Below are 19,215 nucleotides of genomic sequence, written 5' to 3'. Positions count from 1 at the left end.
ATGGTATCCTGATGTTTAGGATGGAGCAGTACCCAATTTAACTGTCCTCTAGTCTAAACAAACAGAGCAGCGCGCCACACACACACACACACACACACACACAGGCTAGCCGTGACCTATCCACAACACACACATTTGCATCTGGCAAAGGCCTGGAATTTGCATTGATTGAAATGAGCAGACAGGACACAAAGGGAGTCTGTAGACAGGGAAAGGTTACAGCCAACCAACACTGGAGGAGAGAACTGGAAATCACATGGGTTTATCATGAAAATGGCCCTCTCCATCTTGCCTCAGTGCAGTGAATCAACCCGGTAATCATTTCTCATATTCATTGTAATCCTATATTTCAATACCAGGTGGAAGAGGCTGTTATGAAGATACATTTTGTGGTTGTCAACTAACCATTGTTCACACTGCTATGTGTACTGTAATTGGGCCTGTATAACATTTCACTTATGCCCTCTCCTGGGCCACACAACCAAAGCAAAGCCCACAGTTCCCTGTGCATTGCTGTGTGATGCCATCACGGAAAGTTCAGCGCTGGGGGCCAAGCCCATTGAAAGCTTTCCTCCCTCTCCCTCTCCCTCCAGATGACTCATTATCACAGGAACTACGCCAAGAGAGCAGAAAGAAAAAAAATAATAAAACGAACATTATTGGCCTGTGAACGCTTCTGCCAGGTTTCAGAAGGATTTCCTTCTTAGGTTCGATTCGATTTCATGTTCAGCTTTGTTTTTCACCCACTGGCTCCGTCGCTCCATGTGGACTCTTTCGCGAAGAGGAATGGCGGGTTTGGGTTTACAATCCAAACAACGTCCCCATTGGGTTTCAATAACAGCCTGTATTAGCTTGTCCTTTCATCCTGCTGTGTCCTTGGCCTCCCCTTCAGAATGCCCTTGTAAGGGCGGGTGGGTGAACCCAGGGGGCAGTGAATGAGTAGATGGTGACATGTTTAGTAGTGCCAGGGGAGAGGCTATTATTAATGAACTTATCATATCCCCTTGTCCTGACATGAGAACAACACCTGACCACTCCAGAGCTGAAGGCTTGGGTGCATTTGGTGTTGACATGCCGCTTGATTGCCACTCATCGCTGAAGGCATGGTGCGTTAAACAAACCATGTGTCATGTGACCAGGGTGAGGGAGGTATGTTTGTGCCAGGCTGGGCTCCGACGTCATTCACTAGTAACCCCTCTTACCCAGAACCCTCCAGTTCCTTTTAGGCTGGGGGCTCCTGTGATCTTCTTGGAACACCAGGGTATAGCCCAGCGTTCCTCTCAACCACAACGGAACGTAAACAACACGACTCAAAACATGCCGAAAGATAATGATCTCTTAGCAGAGATGTATTAGATGCTATAGTGGACAGAAGAAAGGCCCTTAATCCTCACAGACTCATTATCGGGACTCTAGCGAGATTCCTCCTACATCCTGACCCATTAAGTCCACACGCTCTCCTGCGCCCAACCCATGCTTTCCACGCGCAGCTCCCCTCCCTCCACACCGGTGGTGTTCACCAGGTCAGAGGGATGGCTAAAGAGGGGTTTAGGTTTGGCTAGTGTTGAAATGGACTCCACCTCTTTGAGATAGCCAAAGGTCAGCCCTAAGAATACCCGCTGGCACATAGCTGGAGCCGGGCAGATAACTGCTGTCAGCAGGTCTTCAGCGGGCCTGGCCGCCTCCTCGCCTTGCATCTCCCTCCCCTCTACTCTGGAGCAGGCCATGGGTAGTCTGACTCAGAGAGGCAGGGAACCAGCAGGGACTAGGGGCAAAGCTTGGAGAGTGACCCACAGATCCTCACCTTTCCTGGGCATGCCTGTCACTGAGGAGCCCCTGAGGGGAGAGAGGATTCTGGAAGAAGAGATAAGGCCTGTGTGGACGGACTAGAGCGAAGTAGGGCTGCTCTGACGATCACAATCCAGTGTGTACATTCTCGACACAAAATGGAGGACAGCGACGGTGAGGACAGCCCTCACCGTCGCTGAGATTAGAGGTGGTTTGAATGGCTTCATCCCCAGTTAGAAGTGTTCTGCGTTCCGATAAGGCGTGTGATCTCCAGCAGGTTTTTCCTTCCATATTCTGCCAGAGGGAATGCGGTGGAGCCCAAATACGACCCACCATGTACAGCTCCTACTCACTTCCATGTTGGAGTTGTCAAAGGCCCAGCAGGGAAGTGGGATATTCATTTATATGATGTCTAAAGCTGTCACAGTACATAGAAAACACACATTCCACATAAAATCATCGAGCTAAAGCATCGCATCATTTCAAGAACCCTGGCAATATTCAAGTATTAAAATATACAAAAAAACAAGTAACATACACCATGAATACCAAACTGCCACCATCCAGGTTACAAACATCTCGTCAAACCTAGCTTCCGACTCACAACTTATGAACCCCATTGAGAGGAAAGTACAAAGCATTGCGCTGCGTCCTTCACAGAATAAGCCCAGATAAGATCGGCCAAATCCAGTCAGCCATTTATAGAGAGGAATGAATTATGGGAGACGACAGGAGGTTGGAGTCCATTTTATTATCATTCCATTATCCTCCCCTCTCTGTTGTTTTGACCTTGAGAGGAGGACAGAGCAGTACAAACACGTGACACTAGAGAGCAGACTCAGCGGGGAGAGGAGATCTGTGATTGACTATAAGGCCTGAGGTTATGGGGCCCCAAAGTGAGTGACGTTTGATTATGTAGATACAAAAATGATGTTTTATTGTAACATACACTGGATAGCTGCAGTGAAATGTGCTGTTTTACAGGGTCAGCCATACTGTTGGGCATGAAGGGGATGGGTGGGGTATCTTGCCCTCCAGTTGAACCAATTGTTAATGAAACTGAACATGACTGAAAATGTTATTCTGACACCACTTTCTCTGCTGCTCCCTCCCCCCAGCGCGGCTCCTCCAGACCCCTGGGCACCGGGACCACTCCTCTCACCTCCCTCCGTCACCACTCTCTATCCTCTGCACCACCCCTCTGTCCGCCTGTCCTAGAGTACGCTCTCGCCCCTCACTGCCTAGCGCCCAACCCCACAGAGCCCACCCCAAGCCCCAGCCAGCCCCAGCATGGATAAGGTGCAGCACACGATGCGCTCGGCCATCCGCAGAGCCTCCATGGCGGTGGACGTGCCTCCCCAGGCCAGGCAGAACATGCAGGAGCTCTTTGTCAACTTCAGCCTCATCCTCATCTGCCTGCTGCTCATCTACATCATCGTGTTGTTGATGTGAGGGCCGAGGGGCCGGGAGGGGCCAGGCGCCACACTACAGCCCAACAGGGCCATGCACTCTTCAAGAGGGCCAGACAATGAAAGGGGAGAGGAGGGGGAGGGGATTGGGTGGCAAACATGGAGATGATCTTAATATTTTGTTAAATGGTTTTGAATTTGCAGGAATTAGCGTAGGATAAGATCAGCTATACTGTTTTGTAGAGTCTAATAATTCTGCATGATTTATTTTAATGACATATACAATCAGACACTATAATACTATAAAGTTGCAGTGTGAGAGTTGCAATAGAAGATTGTTGTTCCCAGATTCAGTATACACTCCCCTACATATCTATTTGCACAGTGAAGCTAAAGTTTCAGAGGCATAAATATCATACCCCACCAAACGATATGCTAATGAGAGGTTAGCCTGTTTTGGGGGCATGATCATTGTGCAATCATCATTATTCACGGTTCATTCAGGATTATCCGTAACCATGGTAGTGTCCACGTGAATGCAGAAGTGTTCAGAAACATATTCTATTGTGATTTACGATACAAGGGACTCCAAAATGACACGGTAAATGATTTACCGATCACTGATCACACCATCATCCGAAAACACTACTAAAACAAACTGCAAATGCATCCGACACGTTTGTAGAGTCACAAGCTTGATGTGATCATTAGGTGCTAGGAATATGGGACCAAATACTTTGTACTAAATTGAATACACTATTGTAAGAGTAGACGAGTTAACCCCGTGTACTTGCTATGTTCCCAATCTGGCCCTTATACAGTACCGTCAGTGCCCTAATCATCCCCAGTTTACAATTGGCTCCTTCATCCACCCCCCCTCCTCTCCCCTGTAACTATTCCCCAGGTCGTTGCTGTAAATGAGCATGTGTTCTCAGTCGGCTTACCTGGTAAAATAAGGGTTAAAATACTTATGACACCTTCAAATGCGGGGGACTAGATACCTAAAGTGCGTTCCTTTCTAAACGGTAAACAGATATGTATGAAAACACCCTCAAACGAAAAGGTGACATTCTGTACTGTCGCCTGATAAAACGTTTGACCTCAAATCCAAAATGCTGGAGTGTAGAGCCAAATGAAACCTTTTAGCCTCACTGTCCAAACAAATGCGTAGGGGAGTGTACGTCAAAGTTGTGTGCACACACGTCACCCTCCTGTAGATCTGTCATCCCTCACAGTGACTCTTAACCTACCTTCTGCCACCTGGTTATACTGACACACTACAGTGCACTGCTGAAATAAACGTACTGACAATGTTAACCCAAGGGAATCTGACTTGTATGTGTGTGTGTGATCATATGTGTGTCTGCGTAAGCGAACCAGTCTCTCACTGGGCCCCTGTTTTCCCTCTCAGACCTCTGTAGCTGAACCAACAACCACCACAGCACAGCTACAGTGAGGGCTAAGCAGGGAGATGTAATCTGCATCCATCCAATCATCCATCCATCACTAGCCTTCCTGAGGAACCTTCCAGAAGACCCCCCCCCCCCCCCCCCCTGAACTGAAGAGCTTTGCCCAGAAATTGATCACTCTGCCTGGGGTATCTGCAGCCTGAACCCAGCCTCTCCATGTCGAGTGTCATCATGGATCTGGTCAACAACCGCGGCCTCAACCTGATGCTCAACTTCCTGCTCATCGTCATCGTGCTGCTCCTCATGCTTGTCCTGGTCAAGCTCATGTAACCTCTGACCTCATGGCCTACAGTAGTTAGGTTGAGCAATTCCAGTCCCCAAGGGCCACAGGGTCTGATGGGAGTCCCTCTACCTCTGATTTGATCATATAAATACACCATGGCTTTGACTAATTACTATTCAACAGTTGTTCATCCACAGCATCAAATCACTGAATAAAGGCTGCGAACCTGCTGGGTTAGAATCCAAGATCTTGAGCTTTTGGAGAGAAGAAAAGTCTGGGATTCCATGAGATGGTAACATGAGGCGGCAAGATTCAAAATATGACAGGAGGATGAAGCTCCATCCACCGATGGTAGAGAATGTAAAAAATGTTGGCATGGGAGAATCAATAGCATGCCCTCCTTCCGTTTAGCTGACCTCCCTCTAGTGGTAGAATCACCTAACTGCACCACATTTCATTCTGGCCAATGATTTATTTTTAAGTATGCCATTTAGCAGACACTTTTATCCAAAGTGACTAACAGTCATGCGTGCATACATTTTACGTATGGGTTTATATGACCAAAGAGAACAAGCTCTTTAAAGCTTTTACACTCACAGTCAGACTATTCAAAGCTATTAAGACCAAAGCACAGAACACGAATGATGCCACTGACAAATGAAATGGAACTGAAAATGATTAAAGCTGCAATATGTATCTTTTTTGGGTGACCCTACACAATTCACATAGAAATGTGCGCTATAGATCTGTCATTCTGATTGAAAGCTAATCTAATCTGTTGTATGTGTGCTATTTCTATGCTTCCCATTTTTTTGTCTTTTACTTTCTTTTTCAGCTACAAACGGCTGAAAATACAATATTTTTGGTTATGGAAAATATATTTCACAGCGGTTTTAGATGGTACAATGATTCTCTACACTATACTTTCTTGTTTTGCCACATAAACTGAAATTAGACAAACTAGTATGCGATCTTTAAAGGCTGAGTGTATTCAAAAACGTGATTTCCTATGTTTTATATTTAATACATTTCCACACTATGAGGTTGGAATAATACTGTAATATTGTGAAAATGATGATAATGCCCTAGAGCTGTTTGAAAGGATTGCCAAAAATGTGCCTGTTTTGGTTGGATGGAGTTTTGGCCTTCTATGGTGACATCACCATGCGGTAAATTAGATAATAGACCAATGAGAAAGAAGAGTTCCAAACCTCTCTGAAAATAACAGCTCATTTTCAGTTTTCCCCTCCCCACTCAGACCACTCCCAGACAGTCCTAGCAAAATTCTTGCTTGAGAAATTGCTCTTTGCTAAGAAGCTATTTTTTGTTTATTTTTTACAATTTTAAATGAAAACAATCACAAGTTAGGTACTTAATTGTTACCCAGAAATGATTTGATGTTGAGATAAAAACAGCTGCATATGACCTTTAAAGGTATCAGTCCTTTGTGGCGCGATATAATTTCTTTATGCCGCACTCACAGAGTAACTGTTGAGTTCGGCCTTCCCTTTGGAGACGATTTGCTTTTTGAACACAGTATGAGTTTTAGCATATTCACAACACATTCTTTACTCAATAGAAATGGGTATGTAGTGTAAACTGTTCGGCGAGAGATAGGATATCGCAGTAACAATATTATAACATAATTGTGTGCTGTAAATGTTTTAAGGTCCAGTACTAAGAGTCGACTGGTTTATTTTGGCAGAGTAAGACATAAATACAGAGTAAACGCACCAAACGCATCCAGCTCTCTGAAGATGAACCTACTGTAGAATGGTCGTCTATCTGCAGACACTGGCTCCACTGTTCACTTTCTTACGCCACACCGCATTTTGTAAAGAATGTTCTAAATTAAAGACAAAATACACAAACCTTAAAGAGTTTGTCTGTGTTCATTGAAAATGTGAACTACTTTATAATAGCCTTCATGGAGGTGCTGGAATGGATATGTATCTTGTATCGGTGCAATCTGGGATCCACCTCTATCGCTCCAGTATTCCTGCACATTGTAAATATGGAACTGGAAGTATTGGAACTGACCCTGTATATAGCTTACTTACTTCCTCGTGTTCTTCAACAACAAACAATTGCGTGTGTTTTTGTTCTACCTTATGTTATTTTTAGTACTACATTGATATTGATTATCGCATTGTTTGGTTTAGAGTTTGCAAGAAAGGAATTTTACTGTACTTGTGGACGTGACATGAAAACTTGAAATGTGATCCTTGGGACGTACCTAACCCATTGAAGTTCACATTTAAAATGGTTAAGGTAAGGATTAGGTTAGAGTTATGGTTAGGGTTAAGGTTAGGATTTAGGGTAGAGACGTCCCGGGGATTTCAGATAGCACTGACCATCTTGTATTGTTTCTTTAGGAAAAACGACAACGCTTCAGAAGCCCACCAGAGGGCGATATGCCCTCATATTTAGTCCTACATGAAGCGGTTCACAATTTGGAGGGAAATCTTCACCAGTTTTCAGTATAGACTCCAGGCAATATTGTGCTGAAAATCTGAAAGGTTAACACCCATGACAACTAACTAACACTCATCAATTTACTTGACAGAGTCCCCTGACTAGCTGTCTAACAGAAACTGTAGCCTACTTCCCAATCCACTCCTCTCACCTGGTTGAGCTCGGCCTCTTGCCGTAGCCTCTCCCTCTGCTGCTGCTCCTGTTGCCAGGCCGACAGGGCCCCACACAGCTCTGGCCCGGGGCCGGGGGGCCGGTACTCCATCTGCTCACTCAGCCACATCTGGGTCCTCACTGCTGGCTGGATGGGGGACCCTCCTACTGTCTGGTGGCCCAGTGGTAGGCCCCTCTGGCTGGGTACCGTCAGCCCGACGCCAGGGTGCTTGGTCTCCGGTAAGGCACTGTAGGTCAGGTCTAAGGTGTTGGGTTTGAGTGGGGATGAGCAGGCAGAGTGAGAGTCTGTCTTAGTACTCAGGGGGTACTTGTACCTGGCCTCGGCCCCTGGGGACTGCAGGTGGGATAGGTAGGGGTCCGTGGGGCCCAGAGGGTCATGTCTGTAACCGTAGAGCACCCCTCTGTCCAGGGAGCCATGGGGGTCAGAGCGGTACGCGGCCCGGCCCCCGGGGATGGTCTTCTCCTGGGGGCTGAGGCGGGTGAGGGAGGACCAGCGGCGGACGGGCCGGGGGTCCTTCATGTCCAGGGGGCTGTCGAGGGGCGAGGGCAGCTGGCAGGAAGACCAGGGGCTGCTCCCAGGGGAGGGCGCTGTGCTGAGCTTGGAGCCGGAGGAGGGCGAGGGCATGACGTGGGCCGTGGGGAGAGCACCTTGGGAGCGCAGCGGCTGGAAGGACAAGGTGGTGCTGGAGCTGGAGTGGTCTGGAGGAGAGGAGAGAGGAACAGTGTGTGGGTGGACTCCTTCAACTATCTTATTCCAAACTACATACACTTCTATAATACATGACCACAACTTTTTGGGAAGTTTCTTCCCTGATGACTGTAGAATTTAGTAACAAAGGGGTGATTCTGAACACAGTACTGCACAGTGTGCTCCAAGAACCATTTCATACGATTGAGCATGATTATTTTAGAGAAAGTGTTCCTGGTTCATAGAAAGCTGCGGTCTGCCTGTCTGGAGGGCTCAGATGTTCGGGAGGGGTGTTACTGTGTTACTATATGGTTGGAGGCACCGCCCAGTGTCAGCCCTGGGCTCATCTGCCATGTTCCTCATGGATAACCCATGATCTGTGTGTGTGTGTGTGTGTGTGTGTGTGTGTGTGTGTGTGTGTGTGTGTGTGTGTGTGTGTGTGTGTGTGTCTGTGTGTGTCTGTGTGTGTGTGTGTGTTATACGACATACTAGGAACACTGCTTCCTCAGGGGCTTTACGCAACGTGAGCAATGAAGGACACAGCTCATGGAACAGACATGTGGCCAGTCACACACAAAGAAGCACGGGGGGGGGGGGGGACGACAAAGGACTGTGTCTATGGCCGGACCCTTCTAAACCAACATGACTAACTACCAAAACAAGACACAGATAATTAGCTCCCCCAGTGCAGGTCTGAAAGTGAATGACAGTATCATATGTTAAAGTCACACTGTCATTAATCATTGGATGAACCAAACCGTATGATAGTTCTACTGTACCTCAGCATGAAGGCCACTAGTTAGCCATTAGTATATAGACCGGATTGAACTCGGACTCATCACCAATTCTAAGTTCTGCCCATTACTTAAGCACATCATAGCAATGACGCAACAACCCGTGGCCCATATCCAACTTTCCTCATTTACAGCAACAGACTAATATTAAGGCATTAAAGCCTTCACCGGGGCTTCCGTACATCTCATTAAAACTAGAGGACTCTGCAATGCAGCAGAGCAGGGATTTACTCCTTCCAGACTTATTGGAAGTAGACTGGCTGGTGAGTTGGAGGAACAGGCAGAGGGAGGGAGGGGAGAGTAAGCCACAGTGACAGGGAGAAAGGAGGCTGAAGTTGGGGCAGAGTGGGAGGAGGACAATAGCCTGGGATGGTCTCAGCTCTGTCTGGGCCAACTCTTTTGTCATCCGTTGTAATGCGGTAAACTGTTAGCATGGTAACTAACACCACAGAGGAGTTGGCTAAACTAAACCATGCCGCGACATTGGCAAGAGAGAGGAAGACAGAGGAGCAGCCTGAGAGTGACAGGGCAGTCCTCCAACATCCCAGAGCCCTCTAGTACAGGAAGCACAGAACTGCTCCTGGCCCTAACTAACCCTGAATCGAAACAATAGATGACCAGATAATCTGAGGCCAAAGAACCTCGGCCAAAATAAGAGCATTGCAGGCCAAGGGCTCTGACTCCCCTGTGCCCTGACAGTGACAGAGAGTGACACTTTGAAGGAGGAGTCAGCCAGTCAGAGAAGAGACAGAGCAGTCATTCTGTCAGCCCTCCTCACGTCACATTAGTCATTAGGGCAATTCATACATTAGAGCAACCCCCATGCACTGCTCCCACAACCAACGACCGGAATGTTCTCTAATATGAGCGGCGAGGACGCAGGGAGGACGCATAATGATTTTATCCTTGGTTGAGTTATAAAGGTCAATCAACTTAAAAGATTGTCGGCAATATTTTGAAAGCAATGTTAGTTCAGAATGGAGGTCAATTTCACATGGTTTGCAAGTTGTACTGAAGTAGCCTACTTAAACTGACTTTGTACTGAGACAAAGACCCTGTTGTCATGCCACCACACCACCCGGATTCCGTTGCTCCTTGTTGTTCAGTTTGCGCTCACCTCGAGCCCCCGGGAACAAAGACAGTGGCACGTGGCTAGTTGATGTTCTGACAAAGTGCTCCTTTGTTTAACACTTTTGAGTGTCAGGGCAAATGTTAGAGCAGCTGGAAGGGGCTGGGGGTTGAAGAGTGGTGGTGGTGGTGGGGCTAGGGCAAGTTAGGCTCAGACAGCCCATTCCACACAGGACGGGCTGCCACTCTAAACCTAGTCTCACACATTAGACACTTCCTTCCCTAACTGGCTATGTGCAATAACCTGGTCTGGGAAGAGGTTACTCTAAACCAGGGCCCGGCTGCATAAAACATCAAGGGTTTCCCTTAAGGGTTAACCTTAAGGAATAGAGCCCCTGAAATATTTCCTTAGGTAAGGGCCTACTTAAGGGGTTCAACAGTAGTTTGAAGGTATGTATGGCAGAAAGAGTATCTGGTTACCACGGAGACGGCATGATTCACTGACTAATGTCTCGTCAAAGAGATTGCTTTAATTTTGTCAGATAGCAAACAAGACAGGATAACCAAATTGCTTCAGAAGATAATAAATCATGTTTCTTGTAGTTACTTTTTTCTCAGCTTGTTTATATTAAGTACATCAAGCTATCTTAAATAGTACTTAGAGCTAACTAGCCAGCTTTGTAGCAATGGATTGTGCATCTTCCATTGTTTAGCTAAGTAGCTAGCTGGTTGAAGTGTTCCTTTTGTAACCAGGGCAGATGAAAGCAACAATCACCTCCAAAAATGCTGTTTACATTGATATCCATACTGAATGAAGCAGTTAAGGAACCTCATGGGCACCCTTAACTTTTCCACTTAATTTAACGGGAAATTCACCTTAAAATATTTTGTGCAACTGACTTAAAGTTAAAGAAACTTTAAGGAAAAGATAAGGTGTTTTATGCAACCAGACCCACTAACCAGCCTTCTGCTGTCTCTATACACTCTGAGCCTGACACAGGTAGTCTGGAAGGCTTTGAGTAGACATAACCAGTCTGGAAGGTGTTAAGTAGGCATAAACCAGTCTGGAAGGTGTTAAGTAGGCATAAACCAGTCTGGAAGGTGTTAAGTAGGCATAAACCAGTCTGGAAGGTGTTAAGTAGACATAAACCAGTCTGGAAGGTGTTAAGTAGGCATAAACCAGTCTGGAAGGTGTTAAGTAGGCATAAACCAGTCTGGAAGGTGTTAAGTAGACATAAACCAGTCTGGAAGGTGTTAAGTAGGCATAAACCAGTCTGGAAGGCTTTGAGTAGACATAAACCAGTCTGGAAGGTGTTACGGAGACATAAACCAGTCTGGAAGGTGTTACGGAGACATAAACCAGTCTGGAAGGCTTTGAGTAGACATAAACCAGTCTGGAAGGTGTTACGGAGACATAAACCAGTCTGGAAGGTGTTAAGTAGCCATAAACCAGTCTGGAAGGTGTTAAGTAGACATAAACCAGTCTGGAAGGGGTTAAGTAGACATAAACCAGTCTGGAAGGCTTTGAGTAGACATAAACCAGTCTGGAAGGCGTTAAGTAGGCATAAATCAGTCTGGAAGGGGTTAAGTAGCCATAAACCAGTCTGGAAGGGGTTAAAGAGACATAAACCAGTCTGGAAGGGGTTAAAGAGACATAAACCAGTCTGGACGGGGTTAAGGAGACATAAACCAGTCTGGAAGGGGTTAAGTAAACATACACCAGTCTGGAAGGTGTTAAGTAGGCATAAACCAGTCTGGAAGGGGTTAAGTAGACATAAACCAGTCTGGAAGGTGTTAAGTAGCCATAAACCAGTCTGGAAGGTGTTAAGTAGCCATAAACCAGTCTGAAAGGTGTTAAGTAGACATAAACCCATCTGGAAGGGGTTAAGTAGACATAATCCAGTCTGGAAGGTGTTAAGTAGGCATAAACCTGTCTGGAAGGGGTTAAGTAGCCATAAACCAGTCTGGAAGGGGCTTAAATAAAGTAGACATAAGCCAGCCTGGAAGGGGTTAAGTAAAGTAGACATAAACCAGTCTGGAAGGGGTTAAGGAGACATAAACCAGTCTGGAAGGGGTTAAGTAGACATAAACCAGTCTGGAAGGGGTTAAAGAGACATAAACCAGTCTGGATGGGGTTAAAGAGACATAAACCAGACTGGATGGGGTTAAGGAGACATAAACCAGACTGGAAGGGGTTAAGTAGACATAAACCAATCTGGAAGGGGTTAAGTAGACATAAAACAGTCTGTACGGGGTTAAGTAGACATAAACCAGTCTGGAAGGGATTAAGGAGACATAAACGAGACTGGGTGGGGTTAAGAAGACATAAACCAGTCTGGATAGCTTTAAGTGAAGAAGACATATCCTGGCTGGCTACTGTTGGAGACTGTGGCTCAGACCTGCTAGCTTCTCTTTTCCTGCAGGCCAGCTGGAGCTCAGGAAGCATGCTACACTTGGAAAGGCATTCAGATGCACACTGTGACTGACTGACCCTGGGCTTCCAATGGCTACTGAAGTGAACTCAGCCTTAACCACTCTGGATGCCAGCAGTACAGCACACTAAGCACTGAGGTAGGGAACAGCATGGAGGGTTAGTGGAGGAGGGAAAGTCAACGTGGGGAAATACAGAGGGCAGTGTACTAAGACTGACAACCATCTCTGACAGCCTGATGATGCTAGCATGATGATGATGGTAACTGATATAACAGTTGGCTACCAGGGAGCAACCATAATGAGGCCACACCACAGAATGGTGACAAGTGGTGACAGGACTGGTGGCAGGGAGGATATGTTCAGGACAACTCTAAGCAATGCCAATAAGCTTGTTATTGGAGCAAAAAGCAATAAAAAGTGTTCTGAAAGGCAATACAGATCTCTGAGATCCAGCAGGCTTAAATTAAAACTCTATTAACAGGGCTCAACAGTGCAACAATTTTACTCATATATGCGCCTAAATATTTTGCTGTGCGACGTTACATTTTAACAGGTACGCCTAGAGAAATGAAGGATTCTAGCTTTATTACCTCAAATATTTTTCTTTGTGCTCCTAAATTTCTTTGGGTTTGTTTTCAACTTAGGCGCAAACATGCTCCTTGTAAAAAAAATATGCGTAGAGAACTGATTAAATATCTAGGCCTTATTAAATCAAATAAATTCTGATCTAATCAAATTGTATTCGTCACATCCTTCGTAAACAGCAGGTGTAGACTAACAGTGAAATGCTTAATTATGGGCCCTTCCCAACAATGCAGAGAGAGAAAACAGAGAAATAATAAAAAGGTAAAACATAATAATAAAATGAATAATAAATACACAATGAGTAATGATAACATGCTATAAACACGGGGTACCAGTACCGAGTCGATGTGCAAGGGTACGAGGTAATTGAGGTAGATATGTATAGCGCATTCGGAAAGTATTCAGACCCCTTGACTTTTTTCCACATTGTTACGTTACAGCCTTATTCTAAAATGGATTACATTTTATTCTCCCCTCATCAATCTACACACAATACCCCATAATGACAAAGCAAAAACAGGTTTTTAGCATTTTCTTCAAATGTATATTAAAAAAAATATGAAATATGACATTTATATAAGTATTCAGACCCTTTACTCAGTACTTTGTTGAAGCACCTTTGGCAGTGATTACAGCCTTGAGTCTTCTTGGGTATGACGCTACAAGCTTGGCACAACTGTATTTGGGGGGATCCTCTGTCAGGTTGGATGGGGAGCGTCGCTGCACAGCTATTCGCTGCACAGAGATGTTCAATCGGGTTCAAGTCCGGATTCTGGCTAGGCCACTCAAGGACATTCAGAGACTTGTTCCGAAGCCACTTCTGCGTTGTCTTGGCTGTGTAGTTAGGGTCAATGTCCTGTTGGAAGGTGAACCTTCACCCCAGTCTGAGGTCCTGAGCACTCTGGAGCAGGTTTTCATCAAGGATCTCTCTCTACTTTGCTCCGTTCATCTTTCCCTTGATCCTGAGTAGTCTCCCAGTCCCTGCCGCTGAAAACCATCCCCACAGCATCATGCTGCCACCACCATGCTTCACCATAGGGATGGTGCCAGGTTTCCTCCAGATGTGACGCTTGGCATTCAGGTCAAAGAGTTCAATCTTGGTTTCATCAGACCAGAGAATATTGTTTCTCATGGTCTGAGAGTCTTTAGGTACCTTTTGGTAAACTCCAAGCAGGCAATCATGAGCCTTTTACTGAGGAGTGGCTTCGTCTGACCACTGTACCATAAAGGCCTAATTGGTGGATTGCTGCAGAGATGGTTGTCCTTCTGGAAGGTTCTCCCATCTCAACAGAGGAACTCTGGAGCTCTGTCAGAGTGACCATCGGGTTCTTAGTCACCTCCCAGATCAAGGTCCTTCTCCCCTGATTGCTCAGTTTGGCCGGGCGGCCAGCTCTAGGAAGAGTCTTGGTGGTTCCTAACTTCTTCCATGTAAGAATTATGGTGGCCACTGCGTTCTTGGGGACCTTCAATGCTGCAGACATTTTTGGGTACCCTTCCTTAGATCTGTGCCTCGACACAATCCTGTCTCTGTGCTCTACGGACAATTCCTTCGACCTCATGACTTGGTTTTAGCTCTGACAAGCACTGTCAACTGTCGGACCTTATATAGACAGGTGTGTGCCTTTCCAAATCATGTCCAATCAATTGAATTTACCACAGGTCGACGCCAATCAAGTTGTAGAAACATCTCAAGGATGATCAATGGAAACACGATGCACCTGAGCTCAATTTCGAGTCTCATAGCAAAGGGTCTTAGTACTTATGTATATAAGGCATTTCTGGTTTTTTTTAAATAAATTTGCAAAAAATACTAAAAACCAATATTTGCTTTGTCCTTGGGGTATTGTTTGTAGATTGATTAGTATTTTTATTGAATCCATTTTAGAATAAGGCTGTAACGTAACAAAATGTAAAAAAAAGGGGTCTGAATACTTTCCGAATGAACTGTACACATAACTAGGAATAAAGGGACTAGGCAACAGGATAGATAATAAAGAGTAGCAGCAGCTTAAGTAATGAGTCAAAAAGGTTCATGCCAAAAGGGTCAATGCAGATAGTCCTGGTAGCTTTTTGGGTAGAAGCTGTTCAGGGTCCTGTTGGTTCCAGACTTGGTGCAGAGAGAACAGTCTATGACTTGGGTGGCTGGAGTTTTTGACCATTTTTCGGGGATTCCTCTGACACCGCCTGGTATAGAGGTGTACTGGGCCTTACGCGCTACCCTCTGTAGCGCCTTGCGATCGGATGCCAAGCAGTTGCCATAGCAAGTGATGATGCAGCCAGTCAAGATGCTCTCAATTGAGGATCTGAGGGCCCATGCCTCCTGAGGGGAAGAGGCATTGTCATTCCCTCTTCACAATTGTGTTGGTGTGTGTGGACCATGATAGATCCTTAGTGATGTGGACAATGAGAATCTTGAAGCTCTCAACCTGCTCCACTACAGCCCCGTCAATGTGAATCGGTGCATGCTTGGCACTCTGTTTCCTGTAGTCCAAGATCAGCTCCTTTATCTTGCTGACGTTGAGGGAGAGGTTGTTGTCCTGGTACGTGTTGAGGGTCAGCGTGGTGGATGTGCTGTTGCCTACCCTCACCATCTGGGGGCGGCCCGTCAGCAAGTCCAGGATCCAGTTGTAGAGGGAGGTGTTCAGTCCCAGGGTCCTTAGATTAGGTGATGAGCTTGAAGGGCACTATGGTGTTGAACGCTGAGCTGTAGTCAATGAGCAGCACTCTCACATAGGTGTCCAGGTGGGTGAGGGGCAGTGTGGAGTGGAATAGAGACTGCGTCATCTGTGGATCTGCCGGGGCGGTATGCGAGTTGGAGTGGGTCCAGGGTGTCTGGGATGATGGTGTTGTGATGTGAGCTATTAAGAGTGATTTCAGATGTTATTGTATGAAATCAAAGAGGGGCATGAGCCTAAAACAGACACACACATTTTAACAGCTGTTATTCATTACACAATGTAAAAAAAATGATTTTTGGAGGTCAAGGTCTGTGTTTCCCACCCTTATATAGTCAGGGAGGTAATTCCAGACAGGGGGTTTAACGCACCCAGAATAGACTCATCTGGTTCTGATTTGCATTGCGGCAGTAGAGAAAAACAGGGCTACAGACAGAGAGAGAGAAGGAGAGAAAGGGAGAAAGAGAGAGAGAGTTTGAGAGAGCGCACAAGTGAGAGAGAGAGAGACAGCGAGAGATGGGGAACTAGGCCTGCGGAAGCCTGGGGCTGGTAGTACACAGCCCTCCCCTACCACAGCTCACAGAGCTGGGGAGAGCCTCCTTACAATGTTCCTGCATCTAGCAATGAAAATCACAGCCCTTTTGTGTTCCAGGCCAAATTATGTCCAGTAACAGTCAGCTGTAGAATGTAGAGCTACATAGAGATACACTACACTACATGACCAAAAGTATGTGGGGCGGCAGGTAGCCTAGTGGTTAGAGTGTTGGACTAGTAACCGAAAGGTTTCAAGATCGAATCCCCGAGCTGACAAGGTAAAAATCGGCCATTCTGCCCCTGAACAAGGCAATCAACCCACTGTTCCTAGGCTGTCATTGAAAATAAGAATTTGCTCTTAACTGACTAGCCTAGTTAAATAAAGGTAAAATAAATAAATGTGGACAACTGCTTGTTGAACATCTGATTCCAAAATCATGACCATTAATATGCAGTTGGTCCCCCCTTTGTTGCTATAACAGCTTATGGGAAGAAGAGATGTTGTAACATTGCTGAGAGGACTTGCTTCCATTCAGCCACAAAAGCACTGATGTTGGACGATTAGGCCTGGCTTGCAGTCGGCATTCCAATTTATCCAAAAGGTGTTTCATGGGGTTGAGGTCAGGGTAGCATGCTAGTCAAGTTCTTTCACACCGATCTCGACAAACCATTTCTGTATGGACCTCGCTTTGAGCATGGGGCATTGTCATGCTGAAACAGGAAAGGGCCTCCCCAAACTGTTGCCACAATGTTGGAGGCACAGAATCGTCTAGGATGTTAAGATTTCCCTTCACTGGAATTAAGGGGCCTAGCCCGAACCATGAAAAACAGCCCCAGATCATTATTCCTCCTCCACCAAACTTTACAGTTGGCACTATGCATTGGGGCAGGTAGCGTTCTCCTGGCATCCGCCAAACCCAGATTTGTCCGTCAGACTGCCAGATGGTGAAACGTGATTCCACTGCTCCAGAGTCTAATGGCGGCGAGCTTTATACCACTCCAGCCGACGCTTCGTATTGCACATGGTGATCTTAGGCTTGTGTGCGGCTGCTCGGCCATGGAAACTCATTTCATGAAGCTCCTGACGAATAGTTGTTGTGCTGACGTTGCTTCCAGAGGCAGTTTGAAACTCAGTACCGAGTGTTGCAACTGAGGACAGACGATTTTTACTTGCTACGAGCTTCCGCACTCGGTGGTCCCATTCTGTGAGCTTGTGCGGCCTACCACTTCTCAGCTGAGCCGTTCTTGCTCCTAGACGTTTCCACATCACAATAACAGCACTTACAGTTGACCGGGGCAGCTCTAGCAGGGCAGAAATTTGACAAATTGACTTGTTGGAAAGGTGGCGTCCTATGACGGTGCCACGTTGAAAGTCACTGAGCTCTTCAGTAAGGCCATTCTACTGCCAATGTTTGTCTATGGAGATTGCATGGCTGTTTGCTCGATTTTGTATGCCTATCAGCAACGGGTGTAGCTGAAATAGCCGAATCCACTCATTTGAAACGGGTGTCTGCATACTTTTGTATATATAGTGTAGATAGAGATAGATAGCTACAGTGAATGAGAAGGACCATCTCCTCCGCTCAGCCCCTCCACCTTGGCCCAACCACTCATAAATCCCACTCTCTCATCCCCCCATCCTCCCTGTCACTGAGGAGAATTCCCCCTTCTCCTTACCATACATTCACCTCGCTGCTAAAGCATAGCTCACCTCCTCTCCTCCCTCCCTCCCTCCCTCCCCCCTCCATCTGTCCTACAGCAGGGGATTATTCTCGATGTTAAGCGAAGTAGCAGCTTGTGGCGTTCCCATCACAGAGACTACAAATAGGCCGATTCATTGAAACAAGCCTGCTACGGCGAGTGTCACCTCACCAGCACGCAATGCAGTTAGCTTAGCATAGCTCGCCTCTGCCTCTGATTTTGTACAGTCTGTAGCCTCCCTCAGTTAGCCACAGTTAGCCCCATCTGGCTCTCTGTCCCCTGACTCAGCTAGCCTGTCCTCTCTGTGCAGGCAGGCAGAACGGTGCAGTGTGAAATGCCGCATACACTTCATACCCCGTACACTTCATACCCCGTTGGCTCTCGAGGCCCAGCCACACACACACACACACACACACACACACACACCGGACACACATCCCACTGCCTCACAAACACCAGCTAAACACACACCCCCCCTGCCTCTCTTGGCCCAGCAGGGTCACAGCGAGCCACCCACCAGGGTCAGTGGCCTTTCTCAGCAACCCCTTCTCACTGCTGTCCGATGGACTGTGACACTCACCGGGGGCGGCAACTCTCCCACACTGTGACCTATACAATACAACATCCACACAACACAGCACTGACTCAGCGGGGCAGGGGACTGCAGGGGGCTGCACAGCGGGGTATGGGTAGATGGCTCCACAAGTCATCCCTGCCAAATATAATGTACACCTTCCACAGTTCGACAGATAGGAAAATATCTATTGTGTGTTTATTTTTCGAGAGGTCCTGGAGAATAAATCAACTGTATTTAAATAAACGGTATTCCCCCAAAACCCCAGTTACATGACAAGATAAACTGTCCAGGACCAGCAGGATGAAGCTGTCCTGCAATACCCAAGAGGATAAAAGTGGATCAGGGTGATCTCTGTTAGCCTGAACATCAACAGAACAGGGCTGGATTTGGACTGGATCACGTGGCCACAGCGTTCCTCTAGGCCAAACGGTATCTGGTCCAGGTAACACCGAGGGGAGGCGATGAGCTCCGTCTTATAACACAGGGTCTTGAACAGCATCCAAGCAGCCAAAACGGCCAACGGCCCACACCGCGAAGTTATCCTACACGAGCGCAGAAAACAGCGGTGAGAAGAGAGAAGGGACGACAGCAGCAGCGTGACAGACTGCGTGGTCTGAGATCAACA

General features: G+C 46.6%; 2 protein-coding genes across 7 annotated transcripts in view; one reads left to right on the top strand and one right to left on the bottom strand.

Moving 5' to 3' along the window:
• The window catches only part of pln1 (phospholamban 1), a 4,965-nt gene extending 451 nt beyond the window's left edge, over positions 1–4,514 (top strand). Inside the window, exon 2 of the mRNA XM_014205137.3 lies at positions 2,907–4,514. Coding sequence (XP_014060612.1) covers positions 3,079–3,240 — 162 coding nt within the window. The 5' untranslated portion in view covers positions 2,907–3,078 and the 3' untranslated portion in view covers positions 3,241–4,514. The remainder of the gene's footprint in view (positions 1–2,906) is intronic.
• The window catches only part of cep85l (centrosomal protein 85L), a 71,971-nt gene that overhangs the window by 25,023 nt on the left and 27,733 nt on the right, over positions 1–19,215 (bottom strand). For all 6 annotated transcript variants that reach the window (XM_082976855.1, XM_082976857.1, XM_014205134.3 and 3 more), the window contains one exon: positions 7,516–8,234. In XM_082976855.1, the coding sequence (XP_082832981.1) occupies positions 7,516–8,234 (719 nt within the window). The remainder of the gene's footprint in view (positions 1–7,515; positions 8,235–19,215) is intronic.

The sequence above is a fragment of the Salmo salar genome, chromosome 06 (genome assembly GCF_965601325.2).
Source record: "Salmo salar chromosome 06, fSalSal1, whole genome shotgun sequence".
Taxonomy (NCBI): Eukaryota; Metazoa; Chordata; class Actinopteri; order Salmoniformes; family Salmonidae; genus Salmo; species Salmo salar.
This window is presented reverse-complemented; position numbering and strand designations above follow the sequence as displayed.